The 14,773-nt window shown below is 36.8% G+C and overlaps 1 protein-coding gene across 1 annotated transcript in view; it reads right to left on the bottom strand.

The window, feature by feature from the left end:
- The window catches only part of LOC149144988 (ribose-phosphate pyrophosphokinase 1-like), a 150,464-nt gene that overhangs the window by 84,099 nt on the left and 51,592 nt on the right, over positions 1-14,773 (bottom strand). Inside the window, exon 3 of the mRNA XM_089453268.1 lies at positions 3,529-3,711. Coding sequence (XP_089309394.1) covers positions 3,529-3,711 — 183 coding nt within the window. The remainder of the gene's footprint in view (positions 1-3,528; positions 3,712-14,773) is intronic.

The raw sequence follows: 14,773 nt of genomic DNA, 5'->3' as shown, positions 1-14,773 counted from the left end.
TGCAATATTCACAAAAATAAATTGCGGAAACTTCAATAGAAAACCAATCACAAAATGGACACAATATTTTCGAACAAAACGTCCCTGGAAAAACCCCAAAGGGAAAACTAGTTCTTTAGATCAGAGAGTTTTATTAATCTTCAACAAATTCTGCGATTGATGAATATTACAATACTGCTTTTCCAAATCTCAGCAAAGCTCCAACAAAATATTTCTTCACCTCCACAAGTCGATCTGACCACTGGAAGGCCCATGGCCTCCCATTGCAACCTAACACGACCTGACACGTTCAACTCTTCCAACTCTCTGATGCTCACGACCAGAGCGGAATTAGCCTCTCGGCTCTACTTAAATCTCGTACTACCCTCCTAGCAATCTGTACAACCTCCTCCTGGCAATCTCAGCCTCCCCAAGGAATCTTGCCCTATCTCAGAGAAATTTGGCCTCTCCTAGAACCCTCACGACCTCAATAACTCGGCCTCCATGTCTGGAGAAAAAATGTTGGGAAAAACCTCCTCCGGATCTCATAAACTGGAAGAATATTGATGAAAGAAACTTCGGAAGTATTCACTGCTTCAATTGCTACTGAAACTCTCGTTGGTGCCAAATCCTAATGATCATCATCATGATCTCCAAGGCTGCCCATCGATTTCCTTTATAAGCTTTCGTTGAAAAATCAACAGCCAAGATCTAAATCTGAAATTATCTAATTGACAGCTAAGATCACTTCAAAACTTTACTAGAAATCTCTAGAGGAAAACCGACCATGTATCGATTATTACTAATTAATTAATCCATTTTCCTAAGCTAAAACTTAGAAAATAATTAAAACTGATTAATTAATTTAGTTAAGACATTTTCATTCAAAAGAATAACTTGGGCTTGGAGTTATTTTCTGCTCTGGTGTTCCTAGCCTCACTGACACCACCTAAGGCTAGAATACCCATCCAAGCTACATCAACCAACAAAGGTCTGGTTCTGCGTAGTGGGGTCTTGCACTAGGCAGAACTAGACTTTACATGGTCAAACAGTAAACCTCCTCTTTTAGGGCTGACATCATCCCTTTTATACATACTTTTCAGCCATAAACTTTCATCAATAAACCCTAATCCTAGTGTCTATTAGAAGGCCTTGCACTAGGAAGAACTAGACCTTACATGGTTAAGCCTCCTCCTTTAGGGCTGAAGTCATCCCTTTTTACTGTTTATACATACTTTTCAGCCATAAAATTTCATCAATAAACCATAAGCCTAATGTCTATTAGAAGACACTGCTCCCCTTTTATTGAGTATCTTTGAAAGGCCTTTTCCTTGGCTGTTATATGACATCATGCGCCCTATCATTGACAACTAGTAAAACCCTGACTTACAACAGCCATACTTTTGGTCTAGGAGTAGAGTACCTAAACATCGGCATAGAATATCTTAATCTAAACCTTTATAGGCTCCACCAGTAGTTTCTCCCATTTAATAGACCTAATATTTATCACCTTGAACCATAGTAATTGAATACCCTTTAGGTGATATAGGGAAGCCTCCCCTGTGGTAAAATACCACTAAAGAGCAGGATAAATGTTGCTGAGGTGACAGTGGCAACTCTTTCTCTTGTTGCCATAAGGTCTGGTTCTGCCTAGTGGGGTTTTGCACTAGACCTAATAGATTTTGTGGCAACAGCCCACATGCAAATCCCATGTTCATAAAAATGGAACAGATAAGACAAGCAAACCATTCAGGAAGCCATGTGGTAGAAAAATCTAAAGATCCAAAGATTGTTTACAAGATCCTCACTAAACATGAAGCCAACATACATCAAATTCACACTTCATTGCCTCAGAAGAATGCCTCGATTGAGCAAACTCAAAATCAAATCTCTTCTCAAGATTGAGATATGCAGGATAATTGTCAAGAGGAAGGTCCCCAACTCCCAAATCCCATAGGGTAGCTCAGAAATAAAATTATTCTTGGAATAGCTCCAGCCTCTGTTTCCTTTAGGACTACTCCAAAGAAAAGGAGATGTGAGAAATCAGGGCCAAAGTCTCTGCAACTTTTGGGTGAGTTTTAGTGACTCGTGGGCCTAAACCCTGTGATGGATCAGAAGCTGGGAGCAGTTTCACAGCTCCTTTAGTCTTGTTAAGCCTGACCCAAATTTAGGTCTCTGAACTCTGGCTAACGAAAGCCTGCTGTGTGCTGGGAAGAACCTTTGACAACATTGTGTATTTCTTTGAAAATACATAGAAATTTTTAAAAGCAGTATTACTTGAATCAAAGTCTAGAAGCAACAAGTCAAGCCTTATGAGTATAACTAGCACATTGTACCATCAGCATATCACAATTCACTTCTAAATCTAATAAAATCACCATTCTCGTCTCCCCAGAAAAAAAAGTTAGCAAGTCTCAACCTAAAAAATGATGAGCCAATGGAAGAGAATTTTGTCAATTATCACCTCCATCCAGAGTCTTGAAAGCCATAAACTTTTTCATTATTTTAAGGTAATCAAAGTCCATTTTTCAAAGTAATATTTCTTTATTTGATAAACTTGGAGTGTGAGAGATGGATGGATTGTTTAGTAAATTTCCACTTCCTTTAGCATTACAAAAAAACCTAGTGAAAGAATTTAAATTAATCAAAATATCATATCAAGAAAACTTGATAAAACAAAAAATAATTGAGAAGTATACTCTCATACATATGCCATTTGCGATATTATGTTGATGCGAAAAAATTATCTTATAAGAACACGTTCTTGGGCCTGTTTATTTTGAAAATGAATAGTCCTATCACTATTTTACATATACCATGTAAAGATACTTCTAACATATTTTTCCCTAAGAATAAAGAAGCAATTATAACCAGGTTGATATGGAAGGATGACAAAAGCAATCACCAACATCCACTGTATGTAAGTTGACTTGCTTATTTAAAATAAATTGGCAAGAACTCCTTGATTAGTTTCCCATGTATTAGTAATTTAGTATAGCTGGCCAATAGATTGAGTCATGCAGCTGATTAATTGTCAAACCAATTTCCTCTATTATTATTATTATTAGGGGATGACTTATTGGTACCCTTGGTTACATAGTTCAATTAAATTTAATCAATAAATATATTAGCTTACTCAAATCAAAAGGTGAATATTTGCTCACTAAAATTTTCTATAATTCAATTAAAACAAAACACGAAACAGAACTCTTCAAATAATCAAGAAGAACCATGGCAACCAACTTAAACAAGAGAGTGGAAACATAACTCTTCCAAATAGTCAAGAAGAATCATGGAAACCAAGTTAAACTACATTACGCTTTAAATTTGAAACTAGCCCTAGACAACCCTCAGCAACTCTGAGGATATTGCATTAAATGACAATGGAAGGAGCAATGACCTAAACTGCATAGAGTTCAATCAAAGATTCAAATACAATCTGAAAATCATCCAGCAAGACTTAACGAGGATGTTGGATTCATATTAATGAGCCATCCTTGTCTCCTTTTTTGCTTCAATTACCATGCAGAAGCAGAGAATCGAACTCACCTGTGCAAGAGAAGGATTTGCTGAGCCTGAGAAAATTCGTAGTCTTGTATCATGCCCCAAATCTCTTTGAACCATTTCTTGTGGATAACTAGAACCAAGCAACCCAGTCAAACCCCGACTCTGAAGTACATGGGTGAATGCTCTACCATTAGGAGAATCAACAGGATTGGCCAACGTGCACCTCTGCACAGATAATATTATCAAGATTGATTAAGATAGCCAAAAAGTTGATATGAACAAAATCTAAATATCTGATTATTAGATCATTAAAATTAGAACTAGAAACTTCTTGATAGTTGATACTGCCCATTATTCTTGAAAAAGCAACGAGCTTGAAATTTCACCAGGCACATGACCTGTTACATCAAATTTTATATGCAACGTAATAACTCACTCCCTCACATGGAAATATGATGTCGCAATCCTAATTCAATAAACCCTTTCTAAGGCCTTTTAACATTGCTATAAATGAATCTTTGATGATTCTAGACTACTAATATATACTATATACTATCAAGAAAGGATAAAGTGAAAAAGAAATTATCAAAATCATTTAGAATTTGGAGTTATCACAAAGGTTCAAACTCCAAAGAGATTGAAAGCTCTCATTTGCAATGTTACTTATCCAAGAGCAACCACAAATTGATGGACAACAGTGCACACAAGCAAAGCATTAGACATAAAAGCAAAAAATAGATTTCGAAAGGAGATCCCAGAGCACTCTTTTCCCCATGACCTGTCATTGTATACACACATAACATAATTACTTAATGCAAGGACTATACCTTCATTGATTGCAATCAAATTTAGAGACTACCACTTGCTGTAAATAATAAGAAACCACTCAAAGCATTATGACATATTCAGACAATTTCTTTCCAAAATGCAGATTTCAACACTTCAGTGCCCCATAAATGTACAGAGTAATGAAAATTCTTGCAGGGAGCAGCTCCACTCGAACATTACAACAATAGCACCCGCATTTAAATTCATCTCTGAAATGAAGCCTCAGAACCAAGGCTGCTTGGGAGCGGGAGCAGGGAGCGACATTTTCAAAAGCTCCCGAGTCGGGAGCAATTTTGGGGGTGAATTTTATACAATATATATCTTTATATATTTTGATGCATATATATCAACAAAAGCATGTAGAATGATGAATCAGTGATAAAAAAACATAATAAAAACATGGATTAAACCATACAACATCATTTATCTAGTAGTTATAATCTTCATTAACCACAGGTCCACAAATTACAAGTTCTCATTTATATAGCATGTAAGGGTGCACATAACCACAATAGCATCAAGTGCAATCCATCTCTGAACAGAAAATACATCAACAAATAGGCTCTAAATGGCCTCTAGCATCATGCTACAACAAATACCTACATATCTTGGGATCTTTGTCATTAATATCACCCTCTAAGCATTAACATAAGATAGGAAAAACGTAGCATGTCAAGTCAACATTTTGTTTGAGTGAGGGTACATTTTTATTAGGGTCATGATAGAGGAATCCTGAAAAACTAATAAGTCTGCTGGATTTTGAGTGAGATCAAAAATTCTACTTTCTCCATATGAAATCCAATGAGGTTGGAACCACTCTCAAACATCATGAATCATTTCATGGTAATGTTAAAAATTTAATTAAAAGTGACATTCTCCTTATCTTTCATTTTCATGGATGAAAATGAAAGATAAAGGGGAATGTCATTTTTACTTTAAGAATTTAACATTACCATGAATTGCATATCAATACTAGGGCCATAGACTTGAATATTAGGCTGCCCCACTCAACAATTCTTGTTTTCAATCTTCAATCGCTTACGAACTGGCAGGGAGCGCGCTTTGGGAGCGAAAAGGGGGGGGGGTGCCCCCCCACAGCCCTACTCATAACTGAGTGCAATTCTTCTTGAGTTACATATAGCCTGCATAGACCTCACTGGAAATCACCTGAGGAAAATTCTAAGGATTCAAGAAGGGGAACTTATACTGGGTAACTCTCCTTTGCTTGCCTTCTACCAAAAAAGGAATACCTATAATGGATAAAAGACATAAGTCCTCTAGACTTGGGCACTTTCTCCAATGAAATCTTTTATAAAAGCAAGATAATTGAATAAAATAAAATAATCTCAAACCAAAAAAAAAATTATACAAAGATGAAGAATTCCAGATAGCAACAGAATAGTAAAGGAAATCGTTCATACAACCCTGATGGTAAAAGTACACCACCATGTCTCAAACTCAATAGGTTTAAATTTGTAACAATTACAGTACACTTGATTGGAAAATTTATCATGAGAGTAATGCATAGGCCAAGTTTCAACAAAGAAATCCGAACGAGGGCATCCAAGATTATTTCCACAGTGAAACCATAAGCTAATTAAAGGGACTTGTTACCCATCCATCTACATGGGTAACAATAGGAGAAAATTTTCAAGAGTCAAAATGCAAGAGTGGCAAGAAATGAATTATGCTTAAAAGCCAAGATAACTTGAGCTCTACCTCCTCATGTGAGCCCATCACCCTAGTCCCATGCATATCGCCATCTATTAAAATAAATGGGTGCTTAATAAACATTCCAAACCCCTATGAGCAATGAACTGCCCATACTAAAAGAGGGATTTCAAAGAAAAACCAATGAAGCTAACAAAACAAGCTAATCAAATCAAAGGCTAAGTAAAGGGTGGAAAAAGCAGTGTCGAGAAAGGGTAACTTAAGTAATACAAGTGCTTCCTCCACAAAGGCGCTCATTAATGGTGGTCTTGTATAACCTAGTATAAGACTATGACACCACTAATGAAGTCCACCCCATGACCATACCACATCACACTCACCTGTAAACTAAAGGGTCGACCGAAGAATTGTTCCTCCCATCAAAGCTTGGAAGCACCTAATAGGGTAATTGATAACCCTCCCAGACCTAAACTTGGCAACTTGTAGAAGGCAATAACTAGTGTGAAGTTCGAAGAAGATACCTACTGTGATCTATTTATGGGGCTTATGCATTGAATATTGTTCACTTCTTAGTTTCCTTGACTCTTGTATACATGATGGATTGATCTAATTTGATTCCTTAATTTGTGCTTGGTGATGCCATCCTTGTACATGGTCTTTTGGAGGATGTTGGTGATCACACCCACTTTCATTTATGGATGTTGGACACTTGATGATGAGCTTTAGGCTTGATGATGACTTGGCACACCTTCAAATACCTTTCTCCACCTTTGTCACCTTGGATGTTGCTTGTTTGAGCTAGGGTATTGCCTCTTTGAAACGACGCAATACCTTGTCCTTGAAATGGGGCTTGGATAGATGATTTTGGGCTTGAGGAAGCACCTTTTGGTGATGAGACATGACCCTTGGATTAAGAGACATGTCACTTTGATGATTCGTTACACCTTTTGACAAAAGACATGTCTTTTGGAGATGATGTCACCATTTGTAGGCCTCTACACTCACACATGGGCCTTTTCTTAAGGCATTTTTCATGTTTTAGCAATATATTTTCATCTTTGAGGCTATTTTGGGGGTCAGCGTGATGACCTATCCACCTTGTGTCATAGATTAATGTCATTTTAGGAGCTTTTGGTGAATTATTAGCACAAGGAAAAGCACTTGGTTACCCTAGTATAAATAGGGGAGCACTCTCCTCACTTGGAATTATTATGCACGTGGAGACATGTCACTTTCATTACTTCTCTTTTTCTCTTGTTCGCTATTAGCACTACCTGAGCAATTTTCTTGGGAACATTGATGATGTGGATTTGATCTCTTTTCATGGATGATTTATGGTGAAGTCTTGGATGAATGCACTATAATCTAGTGAGTGTACTTATTTATTTTGATTAGTGTTTTATTGGATGAGTTAAATAATGTATTAAGCATGGGGGCATAGTACTTTGTTTCATGATCCCTGTTAAACAAACCCTTCTTCCAAGTCTTTGAGGAAGTAGCAAGTGGGATCCTTCCCTTAATTTATTTGCAAAACTTGAGAGCCTTGATTCAAAACCTTGGGGTAAGTGAGTGTAGATACCCTAGTTTTCTTTTGAGTCATGTTTTTACTCAGAAGTTTGTTTGTTCCTAGACTCAATTAGCCCCAAATTAAGAAATGCACTAGTCCTATCTCTATTGGGGCATTCAATTATACTTGTAAAGTCATTTTTTTATTGTTTTATGGTAAATAAGAGTTAATTATATCAAAACCATTTATTTTTAGGCATTTAATATCTTGGATGTTATTGTCCTAGATTTGGATATTGTTCGGAATAGATTGAAAAAGTAACAGTGTCATTTTAAGTATGTTTTTCAACCATTAGTTAGGGCTAACATCTAGGGTTTAAGTGTTGTTATATACCTTTCTAACCACTGGAAATTGTTGTAAATTATTCCCTTGTTTCTGCATTTTTTTGGCCCTCATTTTACACTTTATTATCATAGTTTCTGGAACTAAATTTGCTATGATCATAAATTGTTATATTATTGCAATTTCTAATTTTCCAATCTAGATTATGATAGTCAAAGGTAATTTCGATATTGTATGTGTTTGGGAACCTATATTGAGCCCCCTATAGGTTGACCTGAGCCTCTAGAAGAGTGATAGGAACCTTTGAACTCAAATCTAGAAATTACTCATAAATCCACCTTTAACCTGAAATTCCTATCTTTATCCTTTGGAGGAAAATCATTGTAAAATCCTTAGGGAGTACTCAGCTTAAGTTGATTGGGTTATTTGATCCTTACAATCTACTAAGGAAGCCTCCTATGTGTTGGATTGCATCCATCACAAAAACAAGGGGAGTAGTGTAACAACCCATTTTAAACCCCTAATTTTGTAATTGTACTTATGACTTGTATTGCTAGAAATGGCCAACATGGATATCATGATATGTTAATTTTAGGGGTACGTTGTTCTTTGTTGAAGATAATTGCATTTCAAACTTTTTCATCATTTACAAATTACATTCACCCCATAAGATCATAACATCATTAGCAATTCTATAGAGAGAACAATAACATCAACAATGCAGCGGAACAATAAAGGAATATTGGAAGAAAAGCATGCACAATAGAGACACCGGGATTTAGGTCAGAGATACAGAAAAAACTCCACAAGGGGGAAAACCCAACCAGATTCTTCTTCTATTAGATATTCATCAATTGTTCAACTGAGATACAAAGTACAATCAGAATGAGATACAATAACCACATCAAACCTCCTACGGCCAACCTAATTCAGTTCACAACTTCGTTTGTAAACTGAACGAAACAAGTCGAAGAGAGTTGCTATCATATCACTGTCATATACAATATCACTTATGCCATAGCGAGATTGTCACATCTACCATCCATCATGCTATCACTGTCATCAAGGTCACTGTCACAGCCATATTGTCATGTCATGGACATTTCCTATCAAGATCATTCATAATCATGGAGATAAGTAATAGAGTGTCACTGCCATATTGCGATGTCAAGGTTACTGCCATACTACGGTATTACTCTCATCAAGAGTATTTTCTCACTGTCTTATAGATCACAGTCTCACTGTCTTATAGATCATAGTCTCACTGTCAACAAGGATAATACATACATCACTATAGTCATGGATTGTTCATACATCTAGGTTATATGCTCTAGGTCATATCAAAAACTTATTTCCAACCCAGAGAGACCATGTGTGCCATAGAAACAAAGCAATAACACAGAGTTATATATAGAGTCATTAATACATATAGAACCTCAGAGATAGTGGGTCATAGTGAGAACACGAGCCATAGAAGTATAATTGTGAGCTACAGTAGAAGATCGAGCCATGCAGTCAACAATGCGATGCAATTGGGTATATTGTGCCATAGAGAATCAATAGAGTGATGTCATTGTAATGTCTATCCATAGAGTATTTTGTGCCACTATTGCGGGTTGTTGAAATAGTGATCCTCATAGTTCTGAACCATTGAGCCACTATAACGATTTCATTGATCCGAGCCACTGTAAATTGTGTGCTAAATGCAAGCCACTACCAGTATAGCAAGCCAATACGAAGAACGAGTCATAGCGATATCATCAGAGCCACTGTTGATTTCATTACGAGCCTCTGAAAGATGTGAGCAACTGAAAAAGGAATGTATGCCATCCATCCACAGAAAAATAAATGTATGCCATAGAGATAAGAACGAGCCACTCAGAGATTATTACGAGCTTCAACGAAGATGCAAGCTTTAGATAATTAGAACAAGCCAAAGGTAAAAAATCAAGATATTGTAATATGTACGTGGGTGACTGTGTGCTACAGAAAAAGAGAAAGTGAGCCACTCTAAAATGCGATGCCATACTATGTTTGAGCCACGAGAGAAACAATACAAGCCATAAAACGAGCCACAGATATTCGCAATTTCATCTTCTTTGTGAGATCCGAATTGCACTTTGATATGAGAATTAATCTTCTATTTATAGCCTTCCTCCAAAAATCGAATGGGATCCAAAAGGAAAGGACGATTTTTAGGGCTTGGATGGAAATACTTTGATTCAAATTTTTGCTTATAACAATATTAAATATTTCAGACAATTACTTGCCCTCATTTGTACCACATTAATAATAATAATTTCTTTATCAAATTTGGATTCATCTTTGGGGCATGATGGGCTTCTTTGGGGGTAGTTGGGTTTCCCTTTAGGGAAATTCATCCTGAAGCTGCCCAAATTTCAACATGATATATTTTTATTCAATGTAATGCACTTTATTTTAATATATATTGCCAAAAGCTAAAGAAGAGAGGAGCCTACACAAATCTTGACGCCTCAAAGGGAGAGAGCAGGAGGGAATTGGAAAATTCCTTGTCTTGTCATGAATTAATGTCCAAATTCCCTAATCTGAAGAAATCAAATTGGTAGTTGAACAACGAATTACTAACAGTTATGAGTATGAAAGGGAGTGGTACAGAACTGCTCCACAGGTATGGGCAACATACACATCTAGAGACTTCTAAATTAATCACGTAGTCCACTTATTGGACAACAAAAAAAGAATCCTCATGGAGGGCAGTGTGTGGTTCTGAGGGTGGTTCAATGGCAGTTGTTGTTGTTGAGTAGTTTTTGCGGTGACGTGGTTGGGAACAAAGATAGAGACAGAACAAATAAGTTCATGCATGTGGAAAGAGAAACAGAGGCACACGAAGGTCCTGATACAATGACTATGAATGAAAGGTGGCATAAAACTTTCTGAGACACAACAACCTGTGCGGAACTGTCATTTACATAATTCAGTAAAGGTCCAAAGGAAGTCAATGTTGAAGTCTTCAACCTGAGCTAGAGGGTCAGGAATTGTTGAGTAATTTGTTTCATTTAACCATGAAAAGCACTGAGAAAGGGGAAGTGCCAAGGAACCGCTGGATCAAAGAAGGACTCCCTTTGTGTTTTGCAAGCCATTTTGGCAACCCTATGAATGATAGCAGGCCCTAGCTTAGTAGGTTGAAAGATAGTATATTGATTTATGTGTATGAAGCAGAGTTGCCTTCATATCTCTACCCTGTAATGGACCCTGTTAATGCTTGAGTGCATCTTCCTCTTATGGTATCAGATCTAGCTCGAAGGTGGCCAACTACAAGAAAATTGTAGTATAGTTGAGCCTATGGTTGGGTGGAGGCTGGCTCTCCCTTCTTCAGTTTTTGCAAAGCTTAAAGTGACTTAGATAAGTATATGTATTTTTCCTCAATGAAATGGCATTATATATTTAAAGCTTCACGAATGTAGCTATGTTGTATTGTTGAGTATGTATGTAATGATGCACTAAAGCATTGTTTAATTTTGTTTGATTACTAGCTATAATTTCTCCTAAGAATGAGCTCTATATACAAAGGCATTCATTAAAGTATGTTCACATGTATTCTTGATGTGTATGGTCTTGTTTGGTGGAAACCTTTAAAGAGTTGAATTGAACTCTAAGGCTTCTCAATTATTTGTTAATGTGAATGGCTTTTACTGGGTCGGTTGTGAGATTGGAAAATTGTGTTTATCCCTATTTAGGGATGAAAAGACTTGGAGGTTTTCCTTGACTAAGACCTTGTAAGTGTGTACTAAATGCCATGCTTTGGACAGCTCTGGAAGTTTAGTTTACAAATCCATAGTAAATATTATAGAAGCCCTGGGTTGTTACAAATCTACTTCAATGTGTGTGCATGTGTGCATACTTGAATAATCAGTGAATAAGAGTTTACGGGCACAACTATTTCCTCAAGAGATGACCTAGAATACCGACATTTCTGAGCATAGATGTTTTGGTTTGAAGCTTGATGTCTTTAGCTTCAAAGGAGTGAGAATAATCCCACTCAATTGAGTCTGTTTGGGGATCTAACCATTGGGCCTCCCTTTGACTTCATTGGAGGAAAATCCCAGTTAATGGTTGTGGAGTAAAGGATTTTGGACACCTTTAGACGCTGGTAGATAATTTTGTATCTTCAAAAGTCTTCTGGGCAAGTATTTTCCCTGTCGAAATTGGTTTCAATGCTTAGAAGCAAGCCTACACTCCTCTTTTGAAAGTGTAATTTTGATAATTCAAGGATGGAAGTTTTAGCCCCATCCCCTGGTCATATGGGTAGAAGAGGGGTCGTGACTGTTGTCCTATAGTTGAAAAGGGGCTAAAGGTAAAAGCCTAACAAAAATTCAATGACCCGAATATCGAATGTCCCAATATCCAAGCATCTAAAAATTTTGTGTGTGCGGGAAGCAACGAAATTTGATGTTTTGGATATCCAACTATGTGAGCATCCAAAACAGCTAATAATTGGTCTTTTATGAAAAAATAGATCTAGATGCCTGCTAGACAGACCACGTGGTGGTTACATGGAATCCATGTGGAAGATCCCCAAACCGTGTTAGGTGACATGGCATGCTAATGTGGAGAAGGGAGGTGGCGTGTTGGCATGTCATGTTGATGAGGCATGAAAGATGGGTTTGGATGACATGGCCTGCTAATGTGGCACTATAATACAATAATGGCAGATGTGGTAGTCGATGTGGCATATGTTATGACAAGTGGTGTTGAGACATGGATCCAAAACTTTCGAAAAATGGACCTTTTATGTTTTTCCAAATCCAGATGTTCTGAATATCTAGATGAGCAGAAGTGTGACCCACATTAATTGATCTAATGTGAAACAATGATGACTTGGAAATTAGAGTACGACAGTGTTGAGGTGGAGGTCAAGTGCCACTCATCATTGTGAAGGTGATGTGGAATCTAGGAATCCAAAATTTTATTGCAAAATCTAGCACCCTGATGCAAAGCCTCACTAACGAATCTAGATTGAGAGCAAGAACAAGAGAGTTGCCACTCACCTCAGCAACTACTCCCCTTTTTCTGTGGTCAGATACAATCCCCGCAAGGGAGGCTTCCCCAACAGATCTTAGGGATTAATAAACCCAAAGGATCTTAGGCTAAATACCCCTAAGGGTTCTACTATAAGATTTACCCAAGGGCATGTATACAATGATTAAGGTTTTGAGTGACTTTCACATTTAAATTTAAGAGAATGAGTTCAAAGGTCCCTATGGCTCCATCTAAAGTGCTTAGTTACACGAAAAGAGGCTCAAATGGGTACCCAAACACCATGCATCAAGAAAATATACCCTCTTGTTATAAACTAAGTTTTTGATCGACAATTTACAACACGCAAAAGTTTATAACAACAATAAGAAAACGGCGCAAAAATCTATGATAAACAAGTGTAAAATTAGGGCTCATTAATAAGTAAATCAGAGAAGAAATTACCGCAATTTTCAATGGCAAGATACACACAATAGAAATAGAAACCCTAGACATCATCCCTATTTAATGGTTGAATAATGAATGTAAAACAATATTCTTACTTTTTACAAATGAATGCATACAAAGTCTAACCTTACAACAATAAGATCCAAGGTAAATAATGTTGAAATGAACAATTTTTGTTGTAACATAACCCTAATTTACACTAGAAAACATAAAAAAAATTATTGAGGGTTTTATTTTTTTATTTTATGGAATAGAACGAGAGATAAGACTAGGGCCTTTCTTTATCAAGGGGCTAATGGGGTCCAGGGCTATAAATCTATGGAAACGAACCGATGGAAGAGATTTCAAGTAAAGAGAGAAAGACAAGAGTGACTTTCTCAATTCCTTTGAACCCTAGCATATTTCTATCTTCTTTGGAGATTGAAAAGTAGGAAGCTACACTTAGTTTCCTCAAGAGAAACTTAATGAGAATCTTGTTCAAGGAGATGTTAGTCATAAAACATCAACAACACTCTGGTGAAATTTTCATTAAACCCTAATTCTTCAATATGCAAGATGGGAGAAAATAATTTACATGAAAATAGCACATATCATCAAAGAATCACCAATAGTCATAAAACATCAACAACACTCTGGTGAAATTTTTATTAAATCCTAATTCTTCAATATGGAAGATGGGAGAAAATAATTTAAATGAAAATAGCACATATCATCAAAGAATCACCAATAATCATTCCATGAGAGACAACCATCCAATCACAATTTCAGCAAGAAAATTTTGCTCAACTAGTGCTCCATAGCAACCAAGAGAGAATAGAATAGCTAGTTGATATGGACTTATGTAGGAACGAAACAGAATACAGATATAAACATAAACACATAAATGCAGCAGAAATAAATCTTCATTTCATTAATATCAAAGAACTGAAAGATGCTTATATACAAAATGGAAATAAACTAAATCGGGCAATGGTAGCTTCTCTCTAAGAAGAGATGTGGCGGTTACATGCCTCTGCACTGTGTTACAATGAGGCTTAAGGGCCTTTTTATTATTGAACAATAAAGGGAAACCCTGAACAACCAAAACCCTAACCCTAGGATATGGAACGCCAAGAGTTTGCGGGCCCCGTTGGGGTTAGTTGGACATCCAACTTCCTGAGGTTGTAACTTGGTCATATGATCTTCGTTTCGCGCATATGATACCTTGTTAGAAAGGTCTCTCTTAGTACTACAATATTTGTGGGAGACTCGAAGCAATAGCTTGTTGTGAACATCAAAAAACATTGTTTAAGGGGTCAAAACAGCTCTGGAATTTTAGGACCCAAAAAACTGCTAAAAATAGTAAATTGTGCTATAATCAAGGAAACTGATGAAACTAGTTGGAGGTCTGGATGGAATAGGCGGTGACCACCAATATCCACTTGGATCAGTCCTCCCCCCTAGGAAGCAATGGTCCCCATTACGTGCAGAGCC

The sequence above is a fragment of the Pinus tabuliformis genome, chromosome X (assembly GCF_031772625.1).
Source record: "Pinus tabuliformis cultivar Carrire ecotype Pingquan chromosome X, CPIR1, whole genome shotgun sequence".
Lineage (NCBI taxonomy): Eukaryota > Viridiplantae > Streptophyta > Pinopsida > Pinales > Pinaceae > Pinus > Pinus tabuliformis.
The sequence above is the reverse complement of the archived record's forward strand: the minus strand, read 5'-3'. Positions and strand labels throughout refer to the sequence as shown.